The sequence below is a fragment of the Lytechinus variegatus genome, chromosome 19, assembly GCF_018143015.1.
Source record: "Lytechinus variegatus isolate NC3 chromosome 19, Lvar_3.0, whole genome shotgun sequence".
In the NCBI taxonomy this organism is placed as follows: domain Eukaryota; kingdom Metazoa; phylum Echinodermata; class Echinoidea; order Temnopleuroida; family Toxopneustidae; genus Lytechinus; species Lytechinus variegatus.
In genome coordinates, this window is record NC_054758.1 from 1028994 (window position 1) to 1055977 (window position 26984).

The 26984-nt window shown below is 35.9% G+C and overlaps 2 protein-coding genes across 2 annotated transcripts; both read left to right on the plus strand.

The window, feature by feature from the left end:
- Positions 1-4226: 4226 nt before the first annotated feature.
- Positions 4227-13301, plus strand: LOC121405654 (interferon alpha-inducible protein 27-like protein 1). Its single transcript, XM_041596548.1, has 3 exons — positions 4227-4306; positions 5680-5758; positions 11615-13301. Exons 2-3 carry the CDS (start codon positions 5697-5699, stop codon positions 11907-11909), a joined length of 357 nt encoding a protein of 118 aa, XP_041452482.1. The 5' UTR covers positions 4227-4306; positions 5680-5696; the 3' UTR covers positions 11910-13301.
- Positions 13302-14908: 1607 nt separating this feature from the next.
- Positions 14909-21720, plus strand: LOC121405653 (interferon alpha-inducible protein 27-like protein 2A). The gene is made up of 3 exons (XM_041596547.1): positions 14909-15007; positions 17789-17867; positions 21282-21720. Exons 2-3 carry the CDS (start codon positions 17806-17808, stop codon positions 21580-21582), a joined length of 363 nt encoding a protein of 120 aa, XP_041452481.1. The 5' UTR covers positions 14909-15007; positions 17789-17805; the 3' UTR covers positions 21583-21720.
- The last annotated feature ends 5264 nt before the right edge of the window (positions 21721-26984 follow it).

The window sequence follows — 26984 nt, forward strand, 5'->3', positions numbered from 1 at the left end:
TAAAAAGATGTGCATCTAACTAAAGAATTAACACGAGCGCAAAACGCGAGCTTAAACATATTGACCAGAAAAGGAACCTGTTAAAAGAAAGCATTTAGTGACCTCTTTAGGATGCATATTTCACCAATCAAATGAGAGTGCGAAGCGCAAGCTGAAATTTTTCAATATTCCAGCCTAAAAACTTAACTTAACTTGTATACTTTAAAAAGAGTATTTTATTTCGAAAAAAAACATGAAAAACGGCATATTTATTTTTTAAAAAAGGAACTTTCCCATTTTGGAAAATATTAATTCCCCTGTTTTTTTATTTCATTTTTGTTACCCCCTTCCTCCCTCCCGGCGGATCCAACTTTCGTCAAATAGAGGGGGGGGGGCAATTTTTTAGCCATATTTTCCTTGATCGGCAGTTTAAAGTTGATTTTTTTTTTGTTTCTTTGAAAGTTTAGTCCTAACAGTCAATAATAATTAGCTTTATCCTTATAAAATAAAGTAAATATGTAATAACATGATAAACCCTTTTTAAATAATGCGAGCGCGATCTATATATTTTTGTTAATATGATGGGCAATTATGCTTGTGATCTTCAAAGCGAGATGCCTATGTAACTAAACTTAGATAATAACTGCTAGCAAGAAGCGCGAACAGAATTTTTAAATATATAAGCTCTGACCTGATCTAAAGGGGACATTTTAAGAACGTTTTGCAGTTAGCCATGAAGACGACGCGTGTTTTAACCAATGGCGGCGGAACGTATTTTTTTTGGGGGGGGGGCAAAGCAAAAAAAGGGGCCAATAGGGGCAATTTGGTGCAAACGGATATTTTTACCATAAGATTATCATCTGTGTAAAGAGGTTGTGTGTTTTGTAGTAACTAAATTGAGCACAATTTTTTAAGTGATCACTAAAGTTATATATTTACTTTTCATTTCTGCGAGCGTAGAGAGCAAGCGGTTTGGGGGAAAAAATCAAATCTGAAGATGTAAAATTCACCTTTTTGGTCAATTACTGTTAAAAGGGCATCCTTGTGAGATGTTGCGAGCGAATCACGTGCTCAAACTTTTGGAAATTTCATGTGGGCCTAGAATGATGATATTGATATAGATAGGAAGCCACTTCAGTTCTGAAAACTATTCTCCCAGCTATTATTTTTTTACAAGAATGCTTAGAACACGTAGAATGTCCAGTTTTCAGGTTGGAAAATCGGAAAAATTTGGCTCACGTTTCTCGCTCGCATCAAGTATTGTTTATTGAGGAACTCATTCTTTTCCTGGTTACAAAAAAGAAGTATGAAATGTCCAGTTTTCAGGTTGGAATATCACAAATTTTAAGCTTGCGGTTCGCGCTCTCATTATTTAGTTCGTGAGATATATATTCTATTCATGAGTCACTAAATGCAGTCCTTAAAACATTACTTTCTGAGCCTGTTGCATAAAACTTTTTCCTGAGAAAACTCTGGTAAAAACTGAAAACCAAGGTTAGTCTGATTTCCGCCATTGACTTTAGCACAGGGCAGAAACTCCTGTAAAAACAACCTGAGTTTTCTCAGGTAAAAAGTTTCATGCAACGGGCCCCAGGTCAGTATATAAACAAATTACAGCTCGCCCTCGCATTAATTCTTTAGAAAGATACACATCTTTCTCACGATTACAAAAAATGTTCCGAATGCTCACTTCACGTCTTGTTACATGAAATGTCTACTAGTTTCAGCTTGCGATTCGCGCTTTCAACATCTCACAGGGATCATTATTAGTATTATTTTTTATTACCAGCAGAAGCTGTTATTAAAAGTGACATCCCCTCCAATACAAATCATATTATCTAGAGGTTGCTCGCACGCTTCCAACACACTTGATCCCCTGCATCTTTAATTGAACCATTTGCTTAAGGCAGCAATTGCTCAGATAAAATCGAAATTAGCCTATGCTTGATCAGGGCGCCATTCTTAATGAAATACATGCTTTGGCCCCAACACACGCATGTATCATCGATCGTTATTACTATCATTGCATAATATCTTGTAATCTTGTAATGACAACATCGTTTTTGTTACCAAAATGAATTATTTTCATTTTCGGAAATACGAACCTTATTTCATTTTCGGATTAACGAACCTTATTTCGTTTTCGGATTAACGAACCTTCGGAATTACGAACCTTATTTTGTTTTCGGATTAACGAACCTTCGGAATTACGAACCTTATTTCGTTTTCGGATTAACGAACCTTCGGAATTACGAACCTTATTTCGTTTTCGGATTGACGAACCTTCGGAATTACGAACCTTCGGAATTACGAACCCTCGGAAATACGAACCTTCGGAATAACCGAACCTTCGGAATTACGAATGTATGCGGTTCTCGACATTAGACCCTATAGCTAAAGCGTTCGGAGTACTGTAATAAATTCAAATATTGTTTCCGATAATTAATACTTACTAATCAAGGGTGGCAGAGAAAAGTTGAAGGGGGAGGAGGCACAGGGAAAAGGAGACCTTTTCTTTAAAAAAATGGCACTATCTTAAAACATAGACTTATCTGCAGTGACGTAAAAACCCGAACAAATTAAGGGGTCTAGATACGTCGTATCATGTTAAAGCGAGCGCACAATTTTGTTATCTTTATAACAAATATCCAATTTTGTGATAGAAGTTTTTTAGTGCTTCAAAAAGTGGGGGCCTCCGGGATCGCAGCCCCTGCTACTAATAATTTTATTCAACTTAAGAATACACAACCTTTTAACATTTTGAAGCGTTATGATTACAAAATCAGCTCATGTTAACATGGTCAAACCACCATTCCAATTCGTTCTTTCTCATAATGATTTATTGCATAGGCTTCTTTCTTCAATTCCATTCCAGATAATCGATAATAAATGATTCATGTACAAAGATTACAAAAAAATGGCTCACAATTAACTTCAAAGGTTTTTCGAGAATGTTGATCTTTATTCTTTCATATCCCCCTTGGATTCAATACACTGACCAAGTTTAAAGCAGATATTACCGTTCAATTCAATGACGTAAACAGTGCAAAAAAGTAATAATAATAATTGAGTTTCTTCTCTGTTTCTTTTTAATTAAAGTTTCATTTACTCCATATCTTTATCAAATATCCCAAGTATAATTTACTTATCAGATCGGGTTCTTTAATATAATTTCCTGTTATCTGTCATATCCGAATAAACGAATAGGCTATGATCTCTAGTTTAGTCATGGGTTTAATTATTAGTAATCTACTTTGAATATTGAAAGTCATGGTAAATGGGTTGAATGTGTTTGATACAGTCATGTTTGGTAAATTTGCCTCGTAATTACGAGAGAGAGAGAGAAAGGGAAGGGGATCAGTGAGAGAGGAATGATATATAGAGAGAGAGGAAGAAAGAAATGAGGGAGAGGAAGAAAAAAACATGGAGGTAGAACCTCCATGACGTTTATTCCCTGCATATCACCTTGGCTGTACTTGCCCCCCCCCCCCTCATCCCCTAGTCTGCTGGCACAGACCCTTGGCTTTCACAATTTGCACAATGTAGAGTCTGAAGTAGTGAGACTAGAGTCACTATATACTGTGGCTTGCTCTGATTTGACGCTGACAAAAAGTTTGGCGTCTGGTCTTCACTCCAGACTTTGTATTTTTGCGTTATAAAAGGTCATTTTTTGTACAGCTCCTCTCGCTCGCAGCTTTTTAGAAATATTGTCCCCTCAAAAATTTGTTGCTCATTAATGCTTTATGGGTGCCCCCCCCCCCTGCTGAGGCATAGGATTTCCGATACTGGTAAGCGAAATGAAATTTGTACCCCTTCTTATGTTTACAACAACTGATTTTCCAAACTTTAGTTCCACCTCCCCAAGATGTACACCCCCAAACCACTTTAGTTCCACCTTCCCATCCACAAACCAGCCTATTGTTTATATCATCAACACTAGCGTACCTAAGGGGGGAGGGCAGACTGCCCCCCCCCCCTGACGAGTCACAAGACGTCCCCCCCTAAGAAGCCAAATTAATAATAAAAACAGACGTATACCCCCTCTTTTGAACCTGAAGACTGAAGAGGTGAGACAAAAGAAGTCAAATGTGTTTTCCAGATTTGAGGCCTGAAATATAGACTATAAACTACCTTTATCTGGGCCTGTTAGGATATTGCGAAATTCTATAGAATTTCGCAATTTCTTTATATAATATTTCACAACTTAGTGTTTCCAGATTACCAAAGTCATTGACTCGTGTTTCTCAACTCGGTGCAACAGGATTTTTGTCATTGTTGAAAGCTCAAACGTTTTTTACTTGTTTCTTTTGAAAATAAAATTATTAAGGTAAGCGATCAACCATTCTTTTCTTTTGTCATTTACCAATTTTGTTGTTAATGGGATTTAATATAAATAATTGGTATTTAAATGTGATTGTATTCATGCGTACCTCAACCACGAGGGGACCACTTACATTGTCGAGTGGATACCATGCATGCGCGACCAAAAAAAAAACACGTAAAAATGTCTTTTTTAGGATAGGGCACGTTACGTACATGTACGTCACGTAATAAGGGTATCAAAAAACTGAAATAATGAAAGAAGGGTATCTATTTCGCTAGAAAAGCCATACATGTTCAGGGTCAAATTTGCGAGGGCATAAAAAATTAAGACTTTAATGTTTTATAAACATGATAAAGGATGTACTTTTTGCCAAACAGTCAACACTACTAACTACGTGTTTAGAGTACGATTTACGCGAGGTGTGGGGCCGTACGAAACCCAAGATGTAGATAAAGGTAATGGAAAATACTTGTTTAGGGTGCTTTTCGTAACCCCATGGTCGCGCATGGTATCCACTCGTCAATGGAAGTGCCCCCCCCCCCCCGACTTCAACTTTCTCAAGTTTCATAATTATAGACTTTTTACATTTAGTACGGAGCCGTTCTCTTTAACCCACCAATTCCTATGGAAATGCAAGTCAAATCACAATCGAAAGCTAAGAGGCTTTTATCGAAAGTTGATGAACCAGGAACAACAGCGCAGTGTCTTGACTCTGGACAACAACATATTTGCAATTGTTCGTCCTGTGCAAATCTTATTTCGGATAATCTGCTGTCCCAGTCTGTCAAACTTTCGACAAAAGACTGTCAGGGCTCCATTGTGATTTGATTTGCGTTTTCAAATGAATTGGTGCGTTTTAGAGATAATCATCATCATCACTATCATCACTATCATCACCATCATTATCATCATCATCATCATCATCATCATTATCATCATCATCATCATCATTATCATCATCATCATCATCAATATCACTATCATCATCGTCATCATCATTATTATCGTCATCATAATTATCATCATCACAATAATTATCATCATCGTCATCATCATCATTATCAGCATCATTATCACCATGAAACTGATTGTTTAACTATCGTCGTTCATTTCGGCGGAGAAAAATATTGATCTATCATCATTTATTTTTATGCGAAACCCTAAAGTCCACACTGAAAATAAATTTATTTACAGCAACGATTTGACAGTTAAGATATTATGCCGTTTGATAGGCAATGAGCAATTAACCTTTGAATGAAAGTATAGTAAACAGTAGATCTATTCCATGAAATATATGATTTCCATTGAAAGTAGAATTAAATTAGAAAAGAAAGCTGTTTATTAGAATTTTTTGTTTCCCGCTTTTCTTTTTATAGATATTTGCTGATCAGAAATGGAAATCTGTAAGAAAACAACATGCCTGACGATGATTTGCCTTATTCTCCTTGTAACGGGGTAAGTTATTCTAGATTTTTGGGAGTGATGATGACTTTTTTTTTATGCATCTATATCCACTACCATGACTACCACTATAAGGACAATTACTCAATGTTGTAGCGCCTGGATGCTAGGCATTGGCCTTAAGGCGCATTAAGGCCTACTTTTTCAAAGCCTTGGCCAAGTTGGCCTTGAGGGGCCTTCAGGATTTTTAACCTTGAAATTTCAAGGCATTTTCAAGGCTTTTTAAAAATTGATACTTTCTATCATTATAGTGTTTTTATGTACTAAATTGAAGTGTTTTATTTTTTGTATGTAGAATGACAATGTTGGTGAATATTACCATAATACTAGTACTAGTAATGACGCCTACATTATTATTATCATCATAATTTTCATCATTATAATTGATAATAATTTTGATTATGAAAATGAAATATCAAAGTCACCGTAACTATAATAATATTATAATGATTTTGCACAATGATGATAGCAGTTATAATGATATAAATTATATTGACAATGGTAGATACGTGTAATACTTAATAATGATATCAAGGATTATAATCTACAGTGTTTTCGCGATGCATTTTTAATGTGTAATTTTGTTTGCATCACTTGCCTATTGAACAAAGGAATGATATTCTCCGCATACCATATAGGCTACTATACAAAACACTTGAAATATCTCTGATATTCCATTCTAAACAATATGATTAAATTATTTTGTACTATTAGGATAATACAGTAGATATTGATTACAAATGCAGGTCAATTTTATTTTTCTTTTTTTTTACCGAATAAGAATGTTTTTACTCTGAATAATGTTCTAATAAATGTTAAACTTGATCACAGTTTCGCCTTTTTTATTTAAAAGCCTTGTATCAATACACAGTGTTCCGCCCCCCACCCCCCAATAGGGGGGCGGAACACGGTGTATTGATAAAAATTTCTTTAAAAAAAATCATTTAAGGGAGTGAAGAAAGCGGGCAAAAAAATGACACTCTTAGCTTATTAAATTGAGACAAATATATTTAGAAATTGATAATTCGCTTCTCTTCATTTCTTTTCTTTTCTAAAACTCACGTTGGTGCTTGAACTTTTGGGGGTGGGCACAACCGTGTAGCCAGGATTTTATTTTGTAGGGGGCGGTTAATGCACGCAAAGCGTACCAACACTTACCAGGGGGTGGGTGCAGGGAGGGGGAGTTTCCCCCTCCGACGCGAAGCTTTTGGTGTTTCATAAATTAAAATGAAAAGGAGCCATCTCTCTTGTCTCTAGTACCTGTATCAGCTCCAATTCAGTTGACAATTTTGTGATTTTTGAACTTTTATTTTATGAACCTTGTTTTCAAAAGTGATTGTGAGCGAACTGTTAAAAAAGGAATACAATGGAGGAAATTAAAATAATATTAACTCCGCGCGAAGGCTAAAGCGTTTTTTTTTGGCCATGAAAAGGGTCCCGATAAAAGGGTATCCTCAAAGATATATTGAATACTTCCCTTGGAAAGATCAGATTTGATTACAAACAATTTAGCGACAGTGCATACCTCGCAAAACAGAGGAGAAGAAGTGTATATGCCGGGAGGGAGGGTCATTCTCAGAAAAATGCAACAATTGATGGGGGAAAAAATCGTAAAAGTGAAGTCTACAGAATGGGTTTGAAAGATGCATATTGTGAAAGTACCATGTAAGAAAGTGGCAACAGAAAAGGGGCAAGTCGCTGCTGCGTCAATTTGAAGTACTGACCGGATTAACTCAAGCACTGTATATCAATGTTACGGAGGTTAATCGTTAGCATTGCCCACTTATGTTACTCAATTAAATCACTTTTTAAATGATTGAAATTGAAATGCACACAATTTAGTTTAAGTGTGGTATCAACAATTTTATTTCTGAAGCCAAAATGTTTGCAAGATGGAAAAATATTCAATATTGTTTTTCAGAAGCAGGATTTTACCAAATAACATATAACAAAAAGTACCATAAAAATAATTGTACATCTTTCGTTCAGTATAATGTTCATAATTTCAATGAGGCAACCTTAAAATAAGTTTCATCCAAAACCTGAGATCCTAAGCAATGCATGACCAATGATAGGAATCCAAAGATAGTCTACCATTAAATCCTCTCGATGGCATTTAACTTTGTCAATCTTCGTTACGGAAGTTAAATCAAGTTACAAAGTGCAATATTTATTTGTTAGCTTAGGAAAATCCGTATTTAGGTATTCGTATTACATTTTTTAATAAATAAAGATAAATGTGGAGCGTATAGCTTAATTAGCCACCCCCTAAAAATGTGAAAACATAACAGGAAACGGAAACTGTAATTTTATTGTCGTTCTTGTTCAAATTTAGAATGAGAAAACCGAATAACAGGGCCACAGAATTGCAGTTCATCTTAAAAAGTTTCTGGAAATAAACAAAATAAAACAATCGTTGTCCCGTAACCAGGATGAGTTCTTTGGGTTACGAGGAATCCCGCCGCTTGCCAATAGCCAAAAAAGATAAAGAGAGAAAAAAAGAAAGAAAAAAACATCTAAAAAGGTCATGGGGAAACGAATAATAATAAAGTAAGGTGAATGAAACAAGAGGCTAAAAAATCACAAATACATAAATTATTAATGGAATCTATATGATCTAATCCCGATTTTTGTTTCATTATTTTGTTTCATCGAGATACACAATTACGCATCCTGTTCGTGATTTACAAAAATGATGAATAGCCAAAATGTTTTATTATCGAAATACGTATTTCATTAATAAATTCCAACAAACGTTGAGTGTTTGAATACCCCTTTCTATGCTTTCATGTAAGTAGACCTATATCAAATATTTCAGCGATTTTCATGCGCATTAAAGGGGTCATTCAGGCTGAAAAAATATGTTCTGAACAGATAATAATCTGACAAACAAAATACTGCATATATGATCAAATCGAACAAGGAATAACGAAGTTATGCCATTTTAAAGATTTGCATTATTTTGGTGAAACAGTTTGGTCTATGCACATCTTCATGAACATTAAAAGAGTTGATTGGTGGTGTACGTACATGTTACCCCCACTTGTTCTTTTGTATTCTATTGCATAAAATTATTTTTTATTCAGTTAATATCCTCTTTATTCGAGAGCGTGCTTATATGTCTGGTTTTTATATTGGAATGACACATATTTTCAGCTCGCGCTTTGCACTCGCTGCGCATCTGTTCCTTAGCAAGACACCCATCCTTTTTTATGATTACAGAAAGTTAATAGAATGTCCCGTTTTGGGTTCTAAACCTCAAAAAGCGCGCGTTTTACCTTTTCAATAATTGTTTATTGGATATATATCTTGTTCTCAAATTAAAACGTCAAAAATGATTGTTTTCAGATCCAAACATAAAAAAATTTACAGTCGCATCAATTAAGATACCCATCCTTGTAATTGGTACAAACACTGTTTAGAATGTCAAGGTTTCAGTCAGAATACTAAAAAATCAGCTAGCACTTTGTACTCGCATTAATAGTTTATTCAGATATCACCCTGATCATTTTTACCCAAAAAATGCTAGAATCTCAAGTTTTCAGGTTAGACTATACGCAAGTTTTAGCTCGCGCTTTGCGCTCACATTTTTGATCGTTAAATAACCCTTCTCATGAGTCATTGCAAATAGTTTTCCTTTCTCTGCCCTTATCCATGAAAGCTTAATTGTTTCTCCTTCTTCCCTTTCTTTCCACCGTTTCTGCCGACTTCAGCATTAGACAAAGCCATGTCACCTGTTCTGGAACTAGAATCGTACTATCAATCTCAGCAAAGTACAGCAAAGAAGTGTATTAACTTCCGTAACAGTAATTGTTACGGAAGTTAATGCAATTTATATAGCAAAGAAGTTAGAAATGTTAAGTTCTAAAGAAGATGCCAATATTCCACATTTGTAGTATGAATTATTTAAAATTCCAAAAGCATTAAATATCGTATATAATTCTCGGGAAATTGTTTTCGCTGGCAATTTTCCCTCTTTAAAAAGTGATGTTAAAATAAGATGTGTAATAATAATTTTACAAGGATGAAGAGCTATCATTTTTATGGGTAAGTAGGTGGAGGGTACCTTATATGATTTATATCTGTATGATCCGGAGTGATTCAATATAGCACAAATTTGTAGCATATTCAAGAAAAAATGTTACGGAAGTTAACGTCTTTATGCTTTAAGGTCCAACGTGGTCCTTATTTAGCAGCCCTACCTTTGAAAACTGTATTTATTATGAAAGGTGTCTCTTATTTTATATAATACTGAATTCTCAACAGAACTGCCAAAGTGCATATTTTCTTAAGGTGCGTTACGGATGTTAAAGCTGTTTAGTCATACATTTCATTTTTTTAAGAATAGTCCTTTATTTTCGTGTAAAACAGGAAACACATATGATAATTCCCTATCAATTATTTATTGTTGATTATCACTCTACTTGCAGACACATTATCATATAATATAATTCAGTTTGAAAGGGAGAAAAAACTTGTGGCAGTATTCGTTACGGAGGTTAAAATAAATTTGGGACAAAGTTAAAAGTGAAATTAATCACAAAGTGATCATCAAATACTAGGATAAGCGCGGTATGTCTGACGTTTACATCATGTTGCCCTCACCAGACATTAATGTAGGTTCGAAATACAGAATAATTATAAAAGAGAATGATAGTAAAATCTAAAACTGACCCGAGACAGTGTCTATTCTAACAAAAAGCAAAACTTAAAGGCCTTTGTAATAAAATTAGAGCTTTACAAATTACTGGTCGCATATGCTTTGTGAAGCTAGTCTATTATTGTCATTTTCTTGATAAAAATTTTGTAGAAAATGTTCAGGGTTGTGAAGCTAGCGGCCATAAGATAGTCGAGACACGTTTTTGGTGAATTGTATCATTTTTTTGAGAATGACCCGGGAGATATTCCTCCCCTCGCAGAGCAATGAAACTGAAATTTCAAAGGGCGGACGTTTCATCAAATGCAGATATCTCTTATACCCCATCGGCTCTTGATTTTCTAAGATTATTGAACTTCAAGGAAAATAGTGCTCAAAAAGTTGAAACTTCTGTGATTTATTGAATTATAAAAAAAAAGATGCCTTAATTCTTTGACTTATCCTGAAGTGCTTTATTTTGAATTATAAGGAAACTTAAGTGTCATTCAAAATTTCAAACTGAGGGCGCAAAACAGGACAGGAGATGAATGTGCAGGGGAATGACATGAAGTTTAATAGAATTTGATAATGAATACTGTACTTTTTTATTTAATACGACACTAATTTTATACCTCCCTCTTTTTAAATTAGGAACCTGTTTGCCCCCAAATTATGGTTGTTTAGTAATGAGCTGAAAAGCGGGAGAAGTTTGACTTTATGGAGATGACGGCAGAAATTGATATAAAGATTTTACCCGCCCGGATCCGACCCGTCCAGAAGTTTAGCGATCAATTAAAAAAAGAAGAAAACTTCATATACTTCGGCCTTACCTTAATCTATTTCCATGCCCTAATGTATACATTTGAACTCTAACTGGCAAGAAACACATATAGCTGAGGTGAAAAAACAGGGTTAGAGAAAAGGTGGGGGAAACAATGGAGAACTTCAATATCATCATTTAACAGCGCGCTGAAGCAAAATTCATATTCAAATTTAGAACAAGATTGAAGGAGTTTCTCTTCTGAGAAAAAAAAGAATGAAAAGAAAACAAAAAACCACAAAGCTACCTTTCTTCCCCAGAGCTCCCACTTTTACATATTGATAGGTGAGATTGTGAGAAAAAAAGGGGGAATGTGGCAAAATGATGACCTAATATCAGTTTTATATCAAGAAAGTGATTATTTGTGATTTCTTTTCATAATCGGTTTTCCCAGGCAAGGTGCTGATGCATTCTTTAAGGAAGTAATCGGTGGTCTCATCGGTGTCGGAGCAGCAACAGTCGCTCTACCCGCTGCTTTAGGAGCGGTTGGATTTACCGCAGCGGGTATTACAGCCGGTTCCTGTGCCGCAGGAATGATGTCATCAGCAATGGCATCGGGAGGAGTTGCGGCGGGAAGCACGGTAGCCGTGTTGCAGTCGGTTGGAGCCGCAGGACTGTCATCGGGGGGTGTAGCCGCAGCAGCCATTGCCGGTGCTGCTGCTGCCAGGGAATATGAATATGATGATTAAGTCATATTCCAAGCACATACATAAGTGTATCAGTTAAGACACTGAGTCGTTAAAATTACAATTAGTCAGAATATGTTGCATGTCTGATTTTAATGCGCCATCAAAACCACTTTTTAACAAAAACTTAATTACCTGTATTTATATCTCAATTGAATCAATATTGTATCGCTTTCAGGCATATACAAAATAAAGTGCCATAAAAGTTGCATCTATGATCAAATTGAAAATATTAATGTACAGGTCATAATGGAAATCCTGAAAATTATTTTGTAGAAGAATGTTAATATACAGCATCTTCCTTTTCTTTAAATTCAAAAGACCTTGCATTTGGAATTATCTTCAACGTAACATGAAACAAATTTCATACTGAAATGTTCTTTAAATCTAAAAATAAAAATTTTCTCTCAACGTTTTAATTCAATCAATCCCATCTTATTTTCTTATTATTATAATAGTTCATTTTTTCATTAAGTCTTGAATTTTATATTTTACCCTACATAGGGACTGCCTCGTCAGAACCTTTGCTTTGTTATTTTGCATGCAGTTTTCCACTTGTTCATTTTATGAATATATTCACTTTCTATCATCTTTGCTTTAAAACAAATCTTACTATGTATCTTTATATCTTTTTTCTTTACTTTTTCTGTTTTTGTTATCGTTTTTATATGGTCAATATATTTTAATGGACTTGAATAGATCAATAAATAAAATTAAATGAAAAACGTTCTCGACATTACACCCTATAGCTAAAGCGTTCGGACTAATAAATTCAAACATTGTTTGCCGATAATTCATACCTACTAATCAAGGGTGGCAGAGAAAAGTTGAAGGGGGGGGGCACATTGAAAAAGGAGACCTTTTCTTTCAAAAAGGGTACTATATTAAAACAAAGAAAAATGACTTATCTACAGTGACGTAAAAACCCTACAAATTGAGGGGTCTAGATATGTCGTATCATGTTAAAGCGAGAGCACGACAATTTTGTTATCTTTATAACAAATATCCAATTTTGTGATAGGTTTTTAGTGCTTCAAAATAGTGGGGGCCTCCAGGATCGCAGCCCCTGCTACTAATAATTTTACTCAACTTAAGAATACACAACCTGTTAATATTTTTAAACGTTGTGATTACAAAATCAGCTCATGTTAACATAGTCAAACCACCATTTCAATTAAATTCTTTCTCATTATGATTTATTGCATAGGCCCCTTTTTTCAATTCCATTCCAGATAATTGATAATAAATTGTTCATGTACAAATATTACGAAATTCGGCTCACATTTAATTTCAATGGTTTCTTGAGAATGATTATTTTTATTCTTTCCTATCCACCCTTGGATATTTGACCAAGTTTGAAGCAGATATTACTGTTCAATTCAATAACGTAAACCATTGCAAAAAAATGCAATAATAATAATTGAGTTTCTTTCGTGTTTTTTTTTAAATAAAAGTTTCATTTACTCCTTTTTTTAAATTAAATATCCCAAGTATGATCTACTTATCAGATCGTGTTCTTTCGTATAATTTCCTGTTACCTGTCATATCCGAATAAACGAATATAGGCTATGATCACTAGTTTAGCCATGGGTTTAATTATTAGTAATCTACTTTAAACATTGAAAGTCATTGTAAATGGGTTAAATGTGTGCGCATACATTCGTAAGTCCGAAGCTTCGTTATTCCGAAGGTTCGGATATTCCGAAGGTTCGTAATTCCGAAGGTTCGTAAGTCCAAAAACGAAAAGAAGTTCGTAATTCCGAAGGTTTGTTAGTCCGAAAACAAAGTGAGGTTTGTAATTCCGAAGGTTCCTTTATCCGAAAACGAAATGAGGTTCGTAATTCCGAAAGTTCGTTAGTCCGAAAACGTAATGATTAACGAACCTTATTTCGTTTTCGGACTAACGAACCTTCGGAACATCGAACCTTATTTCGTTTTCGGATTATCGAACCTTTGGAATAACGCTACAAATGTTCGGATTTACGAACCCTTTTGCGTTTACGGATTAACGAACACTGAGGCATAGGCAATTTACGTGTTTCGGAATTACGAACCTTCGTAATCACGAAGTGTAACCGAATGTGTTTGATACAGTCATGTTTGGTGAATTTGCCTCGTAATTACGAGGAAGAGAGGGAAAGGGAAGGGGATCAGTGAGAGAGGAATGATATATAGAGAGAGAAGCTAGGAGTGAGGGAGAGGAAGAAAGAAATGGAGAGAGGAAGAAAAAAACATGGAGGTAGAACCTCCATGACGTTTATTCCCTGGATATCACCTTGGCTGTACTTGACCCCCCCTCATCCCCTAGTCTGCTGGCACAGACTCTTGGCTTTCACAATTTGCACAATGTAGAGTCTGAAGTAGTGAGACTAGAGTCACTATATATTTGGCTTGCTCTGATTTGACGCTGAAAGAAAGTTTGGCGTCTGGTCTTCACTCCAGACTTTGTATTTTTGCGTTATAAAGGTCATTTTTTGTACAGCTCCTCTCGCTCGCAGCTTTTTAGAAATATTGTCCCCTCAAAATTGTTGGCTCATTAATGCTTTATGGGTGCACCCCCCCCCCCCCGCTGAGGCATAGGAATTAAATTAAATTTGTACCCCTTCTTATGTTACAACAACTGATTTTCCAAACTTTAGTTCTACCTCCCCAAGATGTGCACCCCAAACCACTTTAGTTCCACCACCTCACATCCACAAACCAGCCTATTGTTAATATCATCAACACTGTTTTCAAAGGTAGGGCAGACCACCCCTTGACGATTCACAAGACGCCCCCCCCCCCCCCTTGAGAAGCCAAATTGATAATAAAAACAGACGTGTACCCCCTCTTTTGAACTGAGAAGTGAGACGAAAGAAGTCAAAGTTGTTTTCCAGATTTGAGGCCTGAAATAAAGACTATAAATTACCTTTATCTAGGCCAGTTAGGATATTGCGAAATTCTATAGAATCTCGCAATTTCTTTATATAATATTTCACAACTTCGTGTTTCCAGCTTACCAAACTCATTGACTCGTGTTTGTCAACTCGGTGCATCAGGGTTTTTGTCATTGTTGAAAGCTCAAACATTTCTTACCCGTTTCTTTTGAAAATAAAATTAAGGTAAGCGATCAACCATTTTTTCCTTTTGTCATTTACCAATTTTGTTGTTAATGGGATTTAATATAAATGAATAATTGGTATTCTAATGTGATTATATTCATGGGTACTTCAACCCCGAGGGGGTCACTTACATTGTCGAGTGGATACCATGCATGCGCGACCAAAAAAAAAAAAACACGTAAAAATGATGTCTTTTTTAAGATAGGGCACGTTACGTACATGTACGTCACGTAATTAAAGGTATCAAAAAACTGAAAGAATGAAAGAAGGGTATCTATTTCGCTAAAAAAGCCATACATGTTCAGGGTCAAATTTGCGAGGGCATAAAGAATTAAGACTAAAATGTTTTATAAAGGATGTACTTTTTGCCAAACAGTCAACACTACCAACTATGTGTATAGAGTACGATTTACGCGAGGTGTGGGGCCGTACTAAACCCAAGATGTACATGTAGATAAAGGTAAAACCGACGATCGACGCCCGTAAGGGGTGCATTTTCAGAATATGGAAAATACTTGTTTAGGGTGCTTTTCGTGACCCCATGGTCGCGCATGGTCTCCACTCGTCAATGGAAGTGCCCCCCCCCCCTGGGCATCAACTTCCTCAAGTTTCATATAGACTTTTTACATTTAGTACGGAGCCGTTCTCTTTAACCCACCAATTCCTGTGGAAATGCAAGTCAAATCACAATCGAAAGCTAGGAGGCTTTTGTCGAAAGTTGATGGACCAGGAACAACAGCGCAGTGTCTTGACTCTGGAAAACGACATATTTGCAATTGTTCATCCGGTGAAAATCTTATTTCGGATAATCTGCTGTCCCAGTCTGTCAAACTTTCGACAAAAGACTGTCAGGGCTCTATTGTGATTTGATTTGCGTTTTCAAATGAATTGGTCCGTTTTAGAGATAATCATCATCATAATTATCATCATCGTCATTATCATCATCACTATCATCACTTTCATCACTATCATTATCATCATCATGATCATCATCATTATCATCATCATCACCATCATCATCATCATTATCATCACCATCATTATCATCATCACCATCATCATCATCATTATCATCATTATCATTATCATCATCACCATCATCATCATCATTATCATCATCATCATCATCGTCAACATATCATCATAATCATCATCACCATCATCATCAATATCACTATCATCATCGTCATCTATTCACCTATATGCTGATGACACGGTAGTCTATTTTTCCCATAAAAATATAACAACTATTGAAACCCAACTGAATTCTGAGCTGAAAAGAATAAACAACTGGTTGTGTGATTCCAAACTAAGTCTTAACTGTGATAAAACAATATGTATGCTCTTTGGCTCTGGATAAATGATTGGTAAATGCAATAGATTGAATTTGAATGAAAATGGAATACATATAAAACAAGTAGAATCAACCAAATATCTTGGCATGTTGTTAGATCCCAGTTTAAAATGGAATTTGCATATCGAATACATATGTTTTAGAATAAGCAAACTCATACGTTTATTAGCGCGACTGCGTCACTATATTGATCAGAAAATTTTTTAAATTGTGTAAAATTATCCTCCCTATTTTTGACTATGGTGATATAGTATATGGTTCAGAATGTGCAAAATACATCGAGTAATTGCAGAAACTTCAAAATAGAGCATGTAGAAGTATATTAGGAATAAGTCCATACAGTCGCGTGTCTATACGTGACTTACATGTTCGTTTGGGTTGGAAAACATTATCAAATAGACGTTGTTATCATCTAAATACAATGGTCTTTAAGGCTTTAAAAGAACTTGCTCCTCAATATTTAGAAGTATTTTTCCAACATACCAGTAGACAGTATAATTATTCTCTCAGGTCCCATGGAAATTTAATATCAGCGAAACCAAAAACAAATTATTGTAAACGTTCATTCTCATACAGAGGTGCTTCTCAATTCAATAATCTCCCTGCGAATCTAAAGGTCCCTTGTAGTCTCAAAGTCTTCTTACATAGGCTCAATGCCTTCCTCCCTGATCTATGAAGCATTTTGAATTTGATACTGGACCCCCCCCCCCCCCCCTCTCCATGGTCCCCATTTCCCCCTTTTGTTCTAAGAGATTTTTTTGTTAGAATTTTCTTAATTTCTTGTGTTTTAATCCTTGGACCCCGTGGAAGAACAGTACTGTCTATGGGCAGAGCTGAACCGGGTGTCCTTCCGATTTCACGTTTCTATTTGATATTGTTGTTTGTTTGCATATATCTGTTCTTACTTGCTATTTTTTCATACATATCTTGCTTTTATATGTTTCTTTGTACACTTATGTTTTTATTGTGAATTTCGGTAAATAAACAAATACAAATACAAATCATCATCATCATTATCGTCATAATTATCATCATCACAATAATTATCATCACCATCATTATCATCATCATCATCGTCATCATCATCGTCATCAGCATCATTATCACCATGAAACTGATTGTTTAAAACTATCGTCGTTCATTTCGGCGGAGAAAAATATTGATCTATCATCTTTTATTTTAATGCGAAACTCTAAAGTCCACACTGAAAATAAAGGACAGATTTTTTCGCGTTATTTTATTTACAGCAACGACTTGATAGTTAAGATATTATGCCATTTGATAGGCAATGAGCAATTAACCTTTGAATGAAAGTATAGTAAATAGTAGATCTATTCCATGAAATATATCATTTCCATTGAAAGTAGAATTAAATTAGAAAAGAAAGCTGTTGATTTGAATTTTTGTTTCCCGCTTTTTTTTTATAGATATTTGCTGATCAGAAATGGAAATCTGTAAGAAAACAACATGCCTGACGATGATTTGCCTTATTCTCCTTGTAACGGGGTAAGTTATTTTAGATTTTTGGGAGTGATGATGACTTTTTTTACAAACTGCACTTAAGTCGGGAATCTTTATACATCTCCACTACCATGACTACCACTATAAGGACATTAGGCTACTATACAAAACTTTTGAAATATCTCTGATATTCCATTCTAAACAATATAATTCAATTATTTTGTACTATTAGGATAAGTAGGATTAGTAGATATTGATTACAAATGCAGGTCAATTTAATTTTCCTTTTTTTAACCCAACAAGAATGTTTTTACTCTGAATAATGTTCTAATAAATGTTAAACTTGATCAACTTTTTCGCTTTTTTTTAATTTAAAAGCCTTGTGTCAATGTCATGACGACCCCCCCCCCCCCTCCCAAAAATGGGGGGCCGAACATTGTGTATTGATCAAAATTTCTAAAAAAAAAATTAAAAAAATCATTTAAGGGAGTGAAGAGAGCGAGCAAAAATGACACTCTTAGCTTATTAGATTGAGACAAATATATTTAGAAATTGATAATTCGCTTCTCTTCATTTCCTTTCTTTTTCTAAAACTCATCTTGGTGCTTGAACTTTTGGGGGTGGGCACAAGCGTGAAGCGAGGATTTCATTTTGTAGGGGGCGGTAAATGCACGCAAAGCGTACCAACAGTTACAGAGCGCACGGAGCGCGCTCCCTAGGGGGTGGGTGCAGGGAGGGGGAGGTTCCCCCTCCGGCGCGAAGCGCGAAGCTTTGGTGTTTCATAAATTAAAATGAAAAGGAGCCATCTCTCTTGTCTGTAGTACCTATATCAGCCCCAATTCAGTTGACAGTTGTGTGATTTTGAACTTTTTTCATGAACCTTGTTTTCAAAAGTGATTGTGAGCGAACGCATAAAAAAGGAATACAATGGAGGAAATTAAAATAATAATAACTCCACGAGAAGCGTGGACGCTAAAGCGTTTTTCTAATCTTTTTTTGCCATGAAAAGGGTCCCGATAAAAGGGTATTCTCAAAGATATATTGAATACTTCCCTTGGAAAGATCAGATTTGATTACAAACAATTTAGCGACAGTGCATACCTCGCAAAACAGAGGAGAAGAAGTGTATATGCCGGGAGGGAGATATTCCTCCCCTCGCAGAGCAATGAAACTCTGAAATTTCAAAGGGCGGACGTTTCACCAAATGCAGATATCTCAAATACCCCATCGGGTAATTCAATTGATTTTCTAAGATTATTGAACTTCAAGGAAAATAGTGCGCAAAAAGTTGAAACTTCTGTGATTTATTGAATTTATAAAAAAAGGATGCCTAAATTCTTTGACCTATCCTGAAGCGCTTCATTTTGAATTATAAGGAAACTTGAGTGTCATTCAAAATTTCAAACTGAGTGCACAAAACAGGACAGGAGATGAATGTGCAGGGAAATGACATGAAGTTTAATAGAATTTGATATTAAATATTGTACTTTTTATTTAATACGACACTAATTTTATACCTCCCTCTTTTTAAATTAGGAACCTGTTTGCCCCAAAATTATGGTTGTTTAGTAATGAGCTGAAAAGCGGGAAAAGTTGACTTTATGGAGGTGACGGCAGAAATTGATACAAAAATTATCCCCGCCCGGATCCGACCAGTGGCGTAGCTAGGATTTTTTTCCCGGGGGGGCACTGGGGGGGTCTTTGCTTTTTCAGGGGGGGCACCGGCCATTTTTCCGGTGTGTGTGTATGTGTCCACAAGGGCGGATCCGTCTTTCGCCAATAGCGGACGGGGCCCAAATTTATCTTCACTTATATCAGTCACTTGTTAGTTTTATTCTTATAAAACAAAATAAACATAAAATAATCTCATAAGCCTTATAAAAAGTGCGAGCGCGAAGCGCGAGCGATTTTTTTTTTTTTTACTTTAATGTATTTTTTTCCTGAAATTTAATTTTCTGGGCAATGTTATGTGTGATCCTGAACAAGATTCGTATGTACCCCCAAGCGCTAACATAAATTTTTATCAACTGTTCTAGCATTATCGAAAAGGGACCTGTTAAGGACTGCTTACAGTTACCCACGAAGATTGTATATATTTCAATAATGCGAGCGCGAAGCGCGAGCAAATTTTTTTACATTCCGACCTAAAAAAAAATGATCATTCTAAGCACTTTTTGTATTAATTGATGGGATAGGTATGTAACTAAACAATTGATGCGAGCGCGAAGCGCGAGAGGAAGAAAATTGAGATTTTAGACCTAAAAGCGGGACACTCTATTCATATTTTGTAAGTCATAAATAGGATATAGTCAATTGGGTATCATTAATAATGCGATCGTGAAGAGTGCATGAGCAGAAAATTATTGATATTCTGATGTAAAACTGGATAATTTAAGTTTATTTTAAATAAAGAACATGCACGCTATCGCGCATGTTTAATATTTAGATATAAAATCTGGGCATTCTGAATACATTTGTTTAATGGAACATTATGGAATACACGTAGACAATATGAACTTGGCAAATCAAACAATGTGACCACGCAGCGTGAGCTTAAAATGCTGATATGCAGACCATAAAACAGACATTTTACAGAGCACTTAAATTTGTAAATGAAAAAAAATGAAAGCTCGATGTCCGAGCTAAAATATGTTTTGCATATTGACTTCAAAACTTGCTCCACATCAGCCTAAGTTGAGCAAGATACTGTATGCATCCCATCGAACAGGCAATTATGGCGCGAAGCGCAAGCAAAAATTTACATAGTAACATGAAAATATTTTTTTTAATTGCAAGTCTTCCCCTCACATTATTTCATTCATTAGTCTTCCTCCTCTTATTTTCCTCTTTTTTTCTTCTGTCTTTCTTCTTCTTTTCCTTTTTCTTTCTCCCTTTTTTATTTTCTTTTTTTGCTCTGCCAATTTTTTTCTGGGGGGGGCACCTGGGGGCACACCAAATCTCAGGTGGGGCACGTGCCCCCCCCCCCCCGCCCCCGTAGCTACGCCACTGGATCCGATCCGTCCAGAAGTTGAGCGATCAATTAAAAAAAAGAAGAAAACTTCATATACTTCGGCCTAACCTTAATCTAATTCCATGCCCTAATGTATACATTTGAACTTTAACTGGCAAGAAACACATAAAGCTGAGGTGGAAAAACAGGGTTAGAGAAAGGGTGGGGAAAACAATGGAGAAGTTCAATATTATCATTTAACAGCACGGAAGCAAACTTCATATTTAAATTTAGAGCAAGATTGAAGGAGTTTCTCTTCTGAGAAAAAAAAAATGAAAAGAAAACAAAAAACACAAAGCTACCTTTCTTCCCCAGAGCTCCCACTTTTACATATTGATAGGTGAGATTGTGAGAAAAAAAGGGGGAATGTGGCAAAATGATGACCTAATATCAGTTTTATATAAAGAAAGTGATTATTTGTGATTTCTTTTCATAATCGGTTTTCCCAGGCAAGGTGCTGATGCATTCTTTAAGGAAGTAATCGGTGGCATTATCGGCGTCGGAGCAGCAACAGTCGCTCTACCCGCTGCTTTAGGAGCGGTTGGATTTACCGCAGCGGGTATTACAGCCGGCTCCTGTGCCGCAAGTATGATGTCAGCATCAGCGATAGCATCGGGCGGAGGGGTTGCCGCAGGAAGCACGGTAGCGGTGCTGCAGTCAGTTGGAGCCGCTGGACTGTCATCGGGGGGTTTAGCCGCAGCAGGCATTGCCGGTGCCGCTGTTGCCAGGGAATATGAATATGATGATTAAATTATTATTCTAAGCACATACACAAGTGTATCAGTTAAGACACTGAGTCGTTAGAAGTATAAAAGAAAATTAGTTAGAATATGTGGCATGTCTGATTTTAATGCGCCCTCAAAACCACTTTTTAACAAAAACTTAATTTCCTATGTATCAATTGTATCGCTTTCAGGCATATACAAAATAAAGTGCCATATAAGTTGTCTCTTTGATCAAATGGAAAATATGTATTATAATCGAAATCCTAAAAATTATTTTGAAGAAGAATGTAAAAATACAGCATCTTCCTTTTCTTTTAAATTCAAAAGACCTTGCATTTGGAATTATATTCCCGTAACATCAAACAAATTTCATACTTAATTTTTTTTTAAATAAAAGATTAAAAAATTCTTTCAGTATCTTAATTCAATCAATCCCATCATATTTCCTTATTATTATAATAGTTCATTTTATCATTAAGTCTTGAATTTTATATTTTACCATACATAGGGACTGCCTCGTAAGAACATTTGCTTTGTTCTTTTGCAGTTTCCCATTTCATATTCATGTTATGCATACTGTATGATAGACTGAATAATCTTAGCTTTTTTTTATCTTACTTGCATCTCACTATGTATCTTTGTTTCTTTTCTTTTTTTATTTATATCGTTTTTTTATGGTTAATGTATTTAATGGACTTGATTAAATCAATAACTGAAATTTAATGAAAAACGTTCTCGACATTATGAGCTAAAGCATTTGGAATAATAAATTCAAACATTGTTTTGCCAATAGCTCATATAATTCATTTTACCTATTTAATCCTATATATTCATATACCTACTAATCTTTTACTCGACTTAAGAAATACAAACTGCTAATATTAAAGGATGTAAGTGATTACAAGATCGGCTCATTTTAACAGATCAATGGTCAAACCACTATCCCAATGCATCTAATGTATTATCCAGCGTTTCATGAAAGGTCTTGTCAGACGTTTTATCCGACAAGTCTTGTTTTATCCGACAGTTACTATAGTAACAGTTCTTCTCAACCATTCAGAATCCAGGTAAGTTGTCAGATCTGACAACTTGTCAGACAAAAATATTGATGAAACGCTCCCCCCCCCCCCCCCGTTCTGTCTTGTCCTCTGTTTTTTTTTCTCTGTTGTTAATATTCTTGTCTTGTTTAATTTATTTTATATACAATATCTGAATCGTTGTCTTGTACATATATTTTTGTACACCATGCATGGGTATGATTATATTGTCATGATTGTATTAATTTTTTTTATAGTGCATAAACATACGAAGCTCGACCCCATTAATATACTTCAAATATTATATTGAACATTGTTAAATTCTATTTGATAAATTTTAATCAGTTATTCATTTCACGGGACTCGCATAAACAAGCGAAGCTTTCCATTGAGTTCTCTTTTTTATTTCTGTTATTCATATGCTGTTTTGTTCCTACTTACTTTGCCAATTTGTTTGAAATGAAGAAGAATAAATTCAATCAATCAATTATCACTGTAATTGAATGTATTGTATTTTATGCAAATGTGAAATAAATTGAACCGAATTCAATCCTACTCCAGCTAATGAATTAATTCATGTTCAAGCTAGATTACAATAATTGATATCAAAGGTTTCTCTCAAGATTATGTTCAGGGGCAGATCTAGGATTTTCCAAAAGGGGGCATATTTTCCCGAAGAAACAAATTTGACAAGCAAAAAAAGGGCTTTCATAAAAGAAATTGAAGGTCACATCGTGCACGTAAAATTTGACAAGCAAAAATAAAATTCCTCACTTGTGTATGAAGGACATAGTCCCATTAAACATAATTATTATATATCTGCTTTGACTTTCAAGGGGGGGGGGCACACTTGCGTAAGAATGGCATATTTATGTTATTTTTTTATAAGGGAAGAGCGAGCCGAATGTGCCCCCCCCCCCCTCCGGATCTGCCTTTTCCAACCACCCTTGAACTCAGTTTACTGACGTAATTAGAACAACAACAACTACAATAATAATAATAATGATAATAATAATAGTGCTTAAGTGGCTCAATCAGCAAAAAGAGTAATAATAGACTTTCTTCCGTGTTCTTTCTTTAAGTTTCATTTAGACCATCTTTTTATCAAATATCATAAGTATATTATCTACTTATCCGCTCATCTGATCGAGTGCTTGTGTTTAATTGCCTGTTATATGTCGTATCCGAATAAACGAAAAGGCTGTGACTAGTTTAGTCCTGGGTTTTAACTATAAATCTATTAAAGACCGAATCATGTGTTTACTTATTATTTTAAACAATGACAGGCATGGTAAATGGGTTGAATATGTTTGATAAATGTTTGGGGAATTTGCCGCATAAATACGAGATAGAGAGGGAAGGGGAGACAGTGAGAGAGGCAAGGAAGAGAGGGAGAGAGAGAAGACGGAGAGGAAGAAAGAGAGGGAGGGATGTAGAAAGAAAGGAGGGAGAGGGGAAGAAAGAGATAGGCGGACATTGAGATAGAGAGATTGAAAAGAGATTAAGAGAGAGATAAATGATATTTTTCCCCTAATCAGGTGATATAACACATAAAGTGGAGCGTCGTGGCCCAGTAGATTAGTCTCCGGACTTTGAAACAGTGGGCCGTGGGTAGTTTCCTTCAGCAAGGAGTTCATCCTCAGTGTGCTGCACTCAACCCAGGTGAGGTAAATGGGTTAAGTATTCCTCAAAAAGCTGTGTGCACTTGAATAGGTAGCCTAGCCTCTTGTCGAGGCCCTGTCGGCTGCATCCCGAGCGAGAACAAAATCTGATGAGGATCCCTACTCAGGCTTGGTATGTCCTCCGTCTCTAACTTGCTGGGTGTATCTGCCCCAAGTGTACCTTTCTACGTGTACAAGGAACATGTCCAAACTTAATTTGCATATTTGCATCTGAACATTCCCAAACACAATAGCCTATCCTGGGCTAAATAAAATAAGACATGCAGTTCAATTAACTCCTGCATTCTATACATGTTCTATAGAGAAAATCTTTTACACCAGGGGCCTGTTGCTTAAAACTTTTTACCTGAAAAAACTCAGGTATTTTTTACCCGAGTTTTTGCCGTGTGTTAAAGTCAATGGCAGAAATCAGACTAACCTTAGTTTTCAGTATTTACCGGAGTTTTCTCAGGTAAAAAGTTTTATGCAATAGGCTGCAGGAAATTAAACCACTTTCTCCAGCACTAACATAAATTTAAACTACCTAAGGCACAAGATAAACTAAATACAACACACCTCTTTCACACTAGAAATTTGATCTTTAATTTTCACACTAATCCCATTTCACTATCATTCACCACCAATGGCACAAAAAACATGTTCTTGTCTTTTCTATTTCACCTCTCTCTTAATCTGGAGAGAGAGGAGCGTTGAGGCCAAGTGGATTAGTCTTCGGACTTTGAAACAGAGGGTCGTGGGTTCGAATCCCAGCCATGGCGTAATTTCCTTCAGCAAGAAACTAATCCACAATGTGCTGCACTCAACCCAGGTGAGGTAAATGGGTACCGGTAGGAAGTAATTCCTTAAGAAGCTGTGTGCGCTATGAACGCCTAGCTTAGCCGGGTAATATAGGAGCGCCTTGAGCACCTAACAAGGTGGATATGTGCGCAATTTAAATATCCTATCTGTATTAACTTCAGATACGTAAATGCGATTCTAATTCCATTGTGACAACATTTGGGGCGTTTCATGAAAGGACCTTTCGGACAGTTACCATAGCAACTGGGCTTCTGAGCCAATCAAAATCAAGGAAAGTTGTCAGATCTTACAAATTGTCAGACCAAAATACTGATGACACGCTCTCCTTTATTATAGATGAGAAAAATGACGTAAAGTCCTAAGAATAAATGCCAAGCTGAAATAACCGAGCTTATATTGAGATCGGGCCCTGTAATACAAAGTTTAGCGGTGAATAGCAAATAATGAAAGAACAGGTCAGGGGTCTTTTCCATTATCATTTTTATCCGACGAGTTGTCAGATCCATGGATATGACAACTTTCCTTGATTTTGAATGTTTAGAAGCCTATGGTAACAATCGGATAACATGGCATTTGTCGAATAAAACTTCATGACACGTCATTCCATGAAGCGCTCTCCTGATTGGTCCTGGTCAGTATTTGGCGCGAAATGCGCGTGTGAAATTAATCTTGTTTGGTCGATTCATTTAGCGTTATATTCCAGTCAGGTACACCAACGAATACCCCCCCACACACACACACATATTTTCGTGATTGTGGAATTAAAGAACGTTTTCTATACACACTAATCATATAATCATTTTCAGTGATCAGATAATACAATTGAAAATGACGTAATAAATTTAATATGGATTAAATGAAAAAGAAAACAATTTGCCATACACACATAATGCATACCAACATCGGTTGGATATTATTTTATTCACCTTTTTTTAGAGTGGAAGGGGAAAGCAGTTTGAAGGCGTCATGACTACTGTCTCCGGTTGCTAGGGCGATGTCTTTAATTTATTCATTTATACGACGTCACATCCCTTCCTTTTCTGTCTCACCGTCTAATCAGATAGCCATGATTTGGCTGTTAGGAAGCTCAAATCTATCATTGTTCGTAAATTGAAACTCTCTTATACTCTCTTAGAGAATGGAGTATACTGTGGCTGTGAAGAAGCCCAAATCTAGACTCTAAAGAGCCCAATCTGTGAAGACTTGGGATTGATCCGATCAATCGACGGCCAGCAACGTCATCATCTATTATGCATGTTTGTTCAAAATATTTTCTATGATGTATATTCATGCCATTCATTGCTTTCTGAAAAATTCGCTGTGCTTGTCTTTGTTTATAAAGAACATTGTGTATAAAAAAGACACTGATGGATTTCCAAAGAGTTACGATTGATTGGATCAATCGTAACTCTTTGTAAGACCGGGCCCTGGATACAAGCCACACGTTGAGCTAGTAATTTCATTTATCTAGGGAGTTTAAGGCTATGAAGAAACCAAATCTAGTATCATGCAATCTGGATAGAAGCCTTATGTACATTGATGCTCGTCGTTTAAGGTTGATGTAGGGAGTTGGCTATAAAAACGCCAAACTAATATCCTAAAACAGCCCAATTTATATAGAGAGAGACATTGCACCCAAACCTAGTCTCAATCTGGATAGAAGCCTTATGTACATTGATGCTCGTCGTTTAAGGTTGATGTAGGGAGTTGGCTATAAAAACGCCAAACTAATATCCTAAAACAGCCCAATTTATATAGAGAGAGACATTGCACCCAAACCTAGTCTCAATCTGGATGGAAGCCTTATGTACATTGATGCTCGTCGTTTAAGGTTGATGTAGGGAGTTGGCTATAAAAACGCCAAACTAATATCCTAAAACAGCCCAATTTATATAGAGAGAGACAGTGCA

What these genes read in the sequence shown, in the direction of transcription:
- LOC121405653 (XM_041596547.1), top strand. Translation starts at nt 17,806, where the DNA reads ATGGAAATCTGTAAGAAAACAACATGCCTGACGATGATTTGCCTTATT. An exon ending in CTTATTCTCCTTGTAACGGG is followed by an intron (nt 17,868 to 21,281) that starts GTAAGTTATTTT and finishes CGGTTTTCCCAG; the next exon opens with GCAAGGTGCTGATGCATTCT.
- LOC121405654 (XM_041596548.1), top strand. Translation starts at nt 5,697, where the DNA reads ATGGAAATCTGTAAGAAAACAACATGCCTGACGATGATTTGCCTTATT. An exon ending in CTTATTCTCCTTGTAACGGG is followed by an intron (nt 5,759 to 11,614) that starts GTAAGTTATTCT and finishes CGGTTTTCCCAG; the next exon opens with GCAAGGTGCTGATGCATTCT.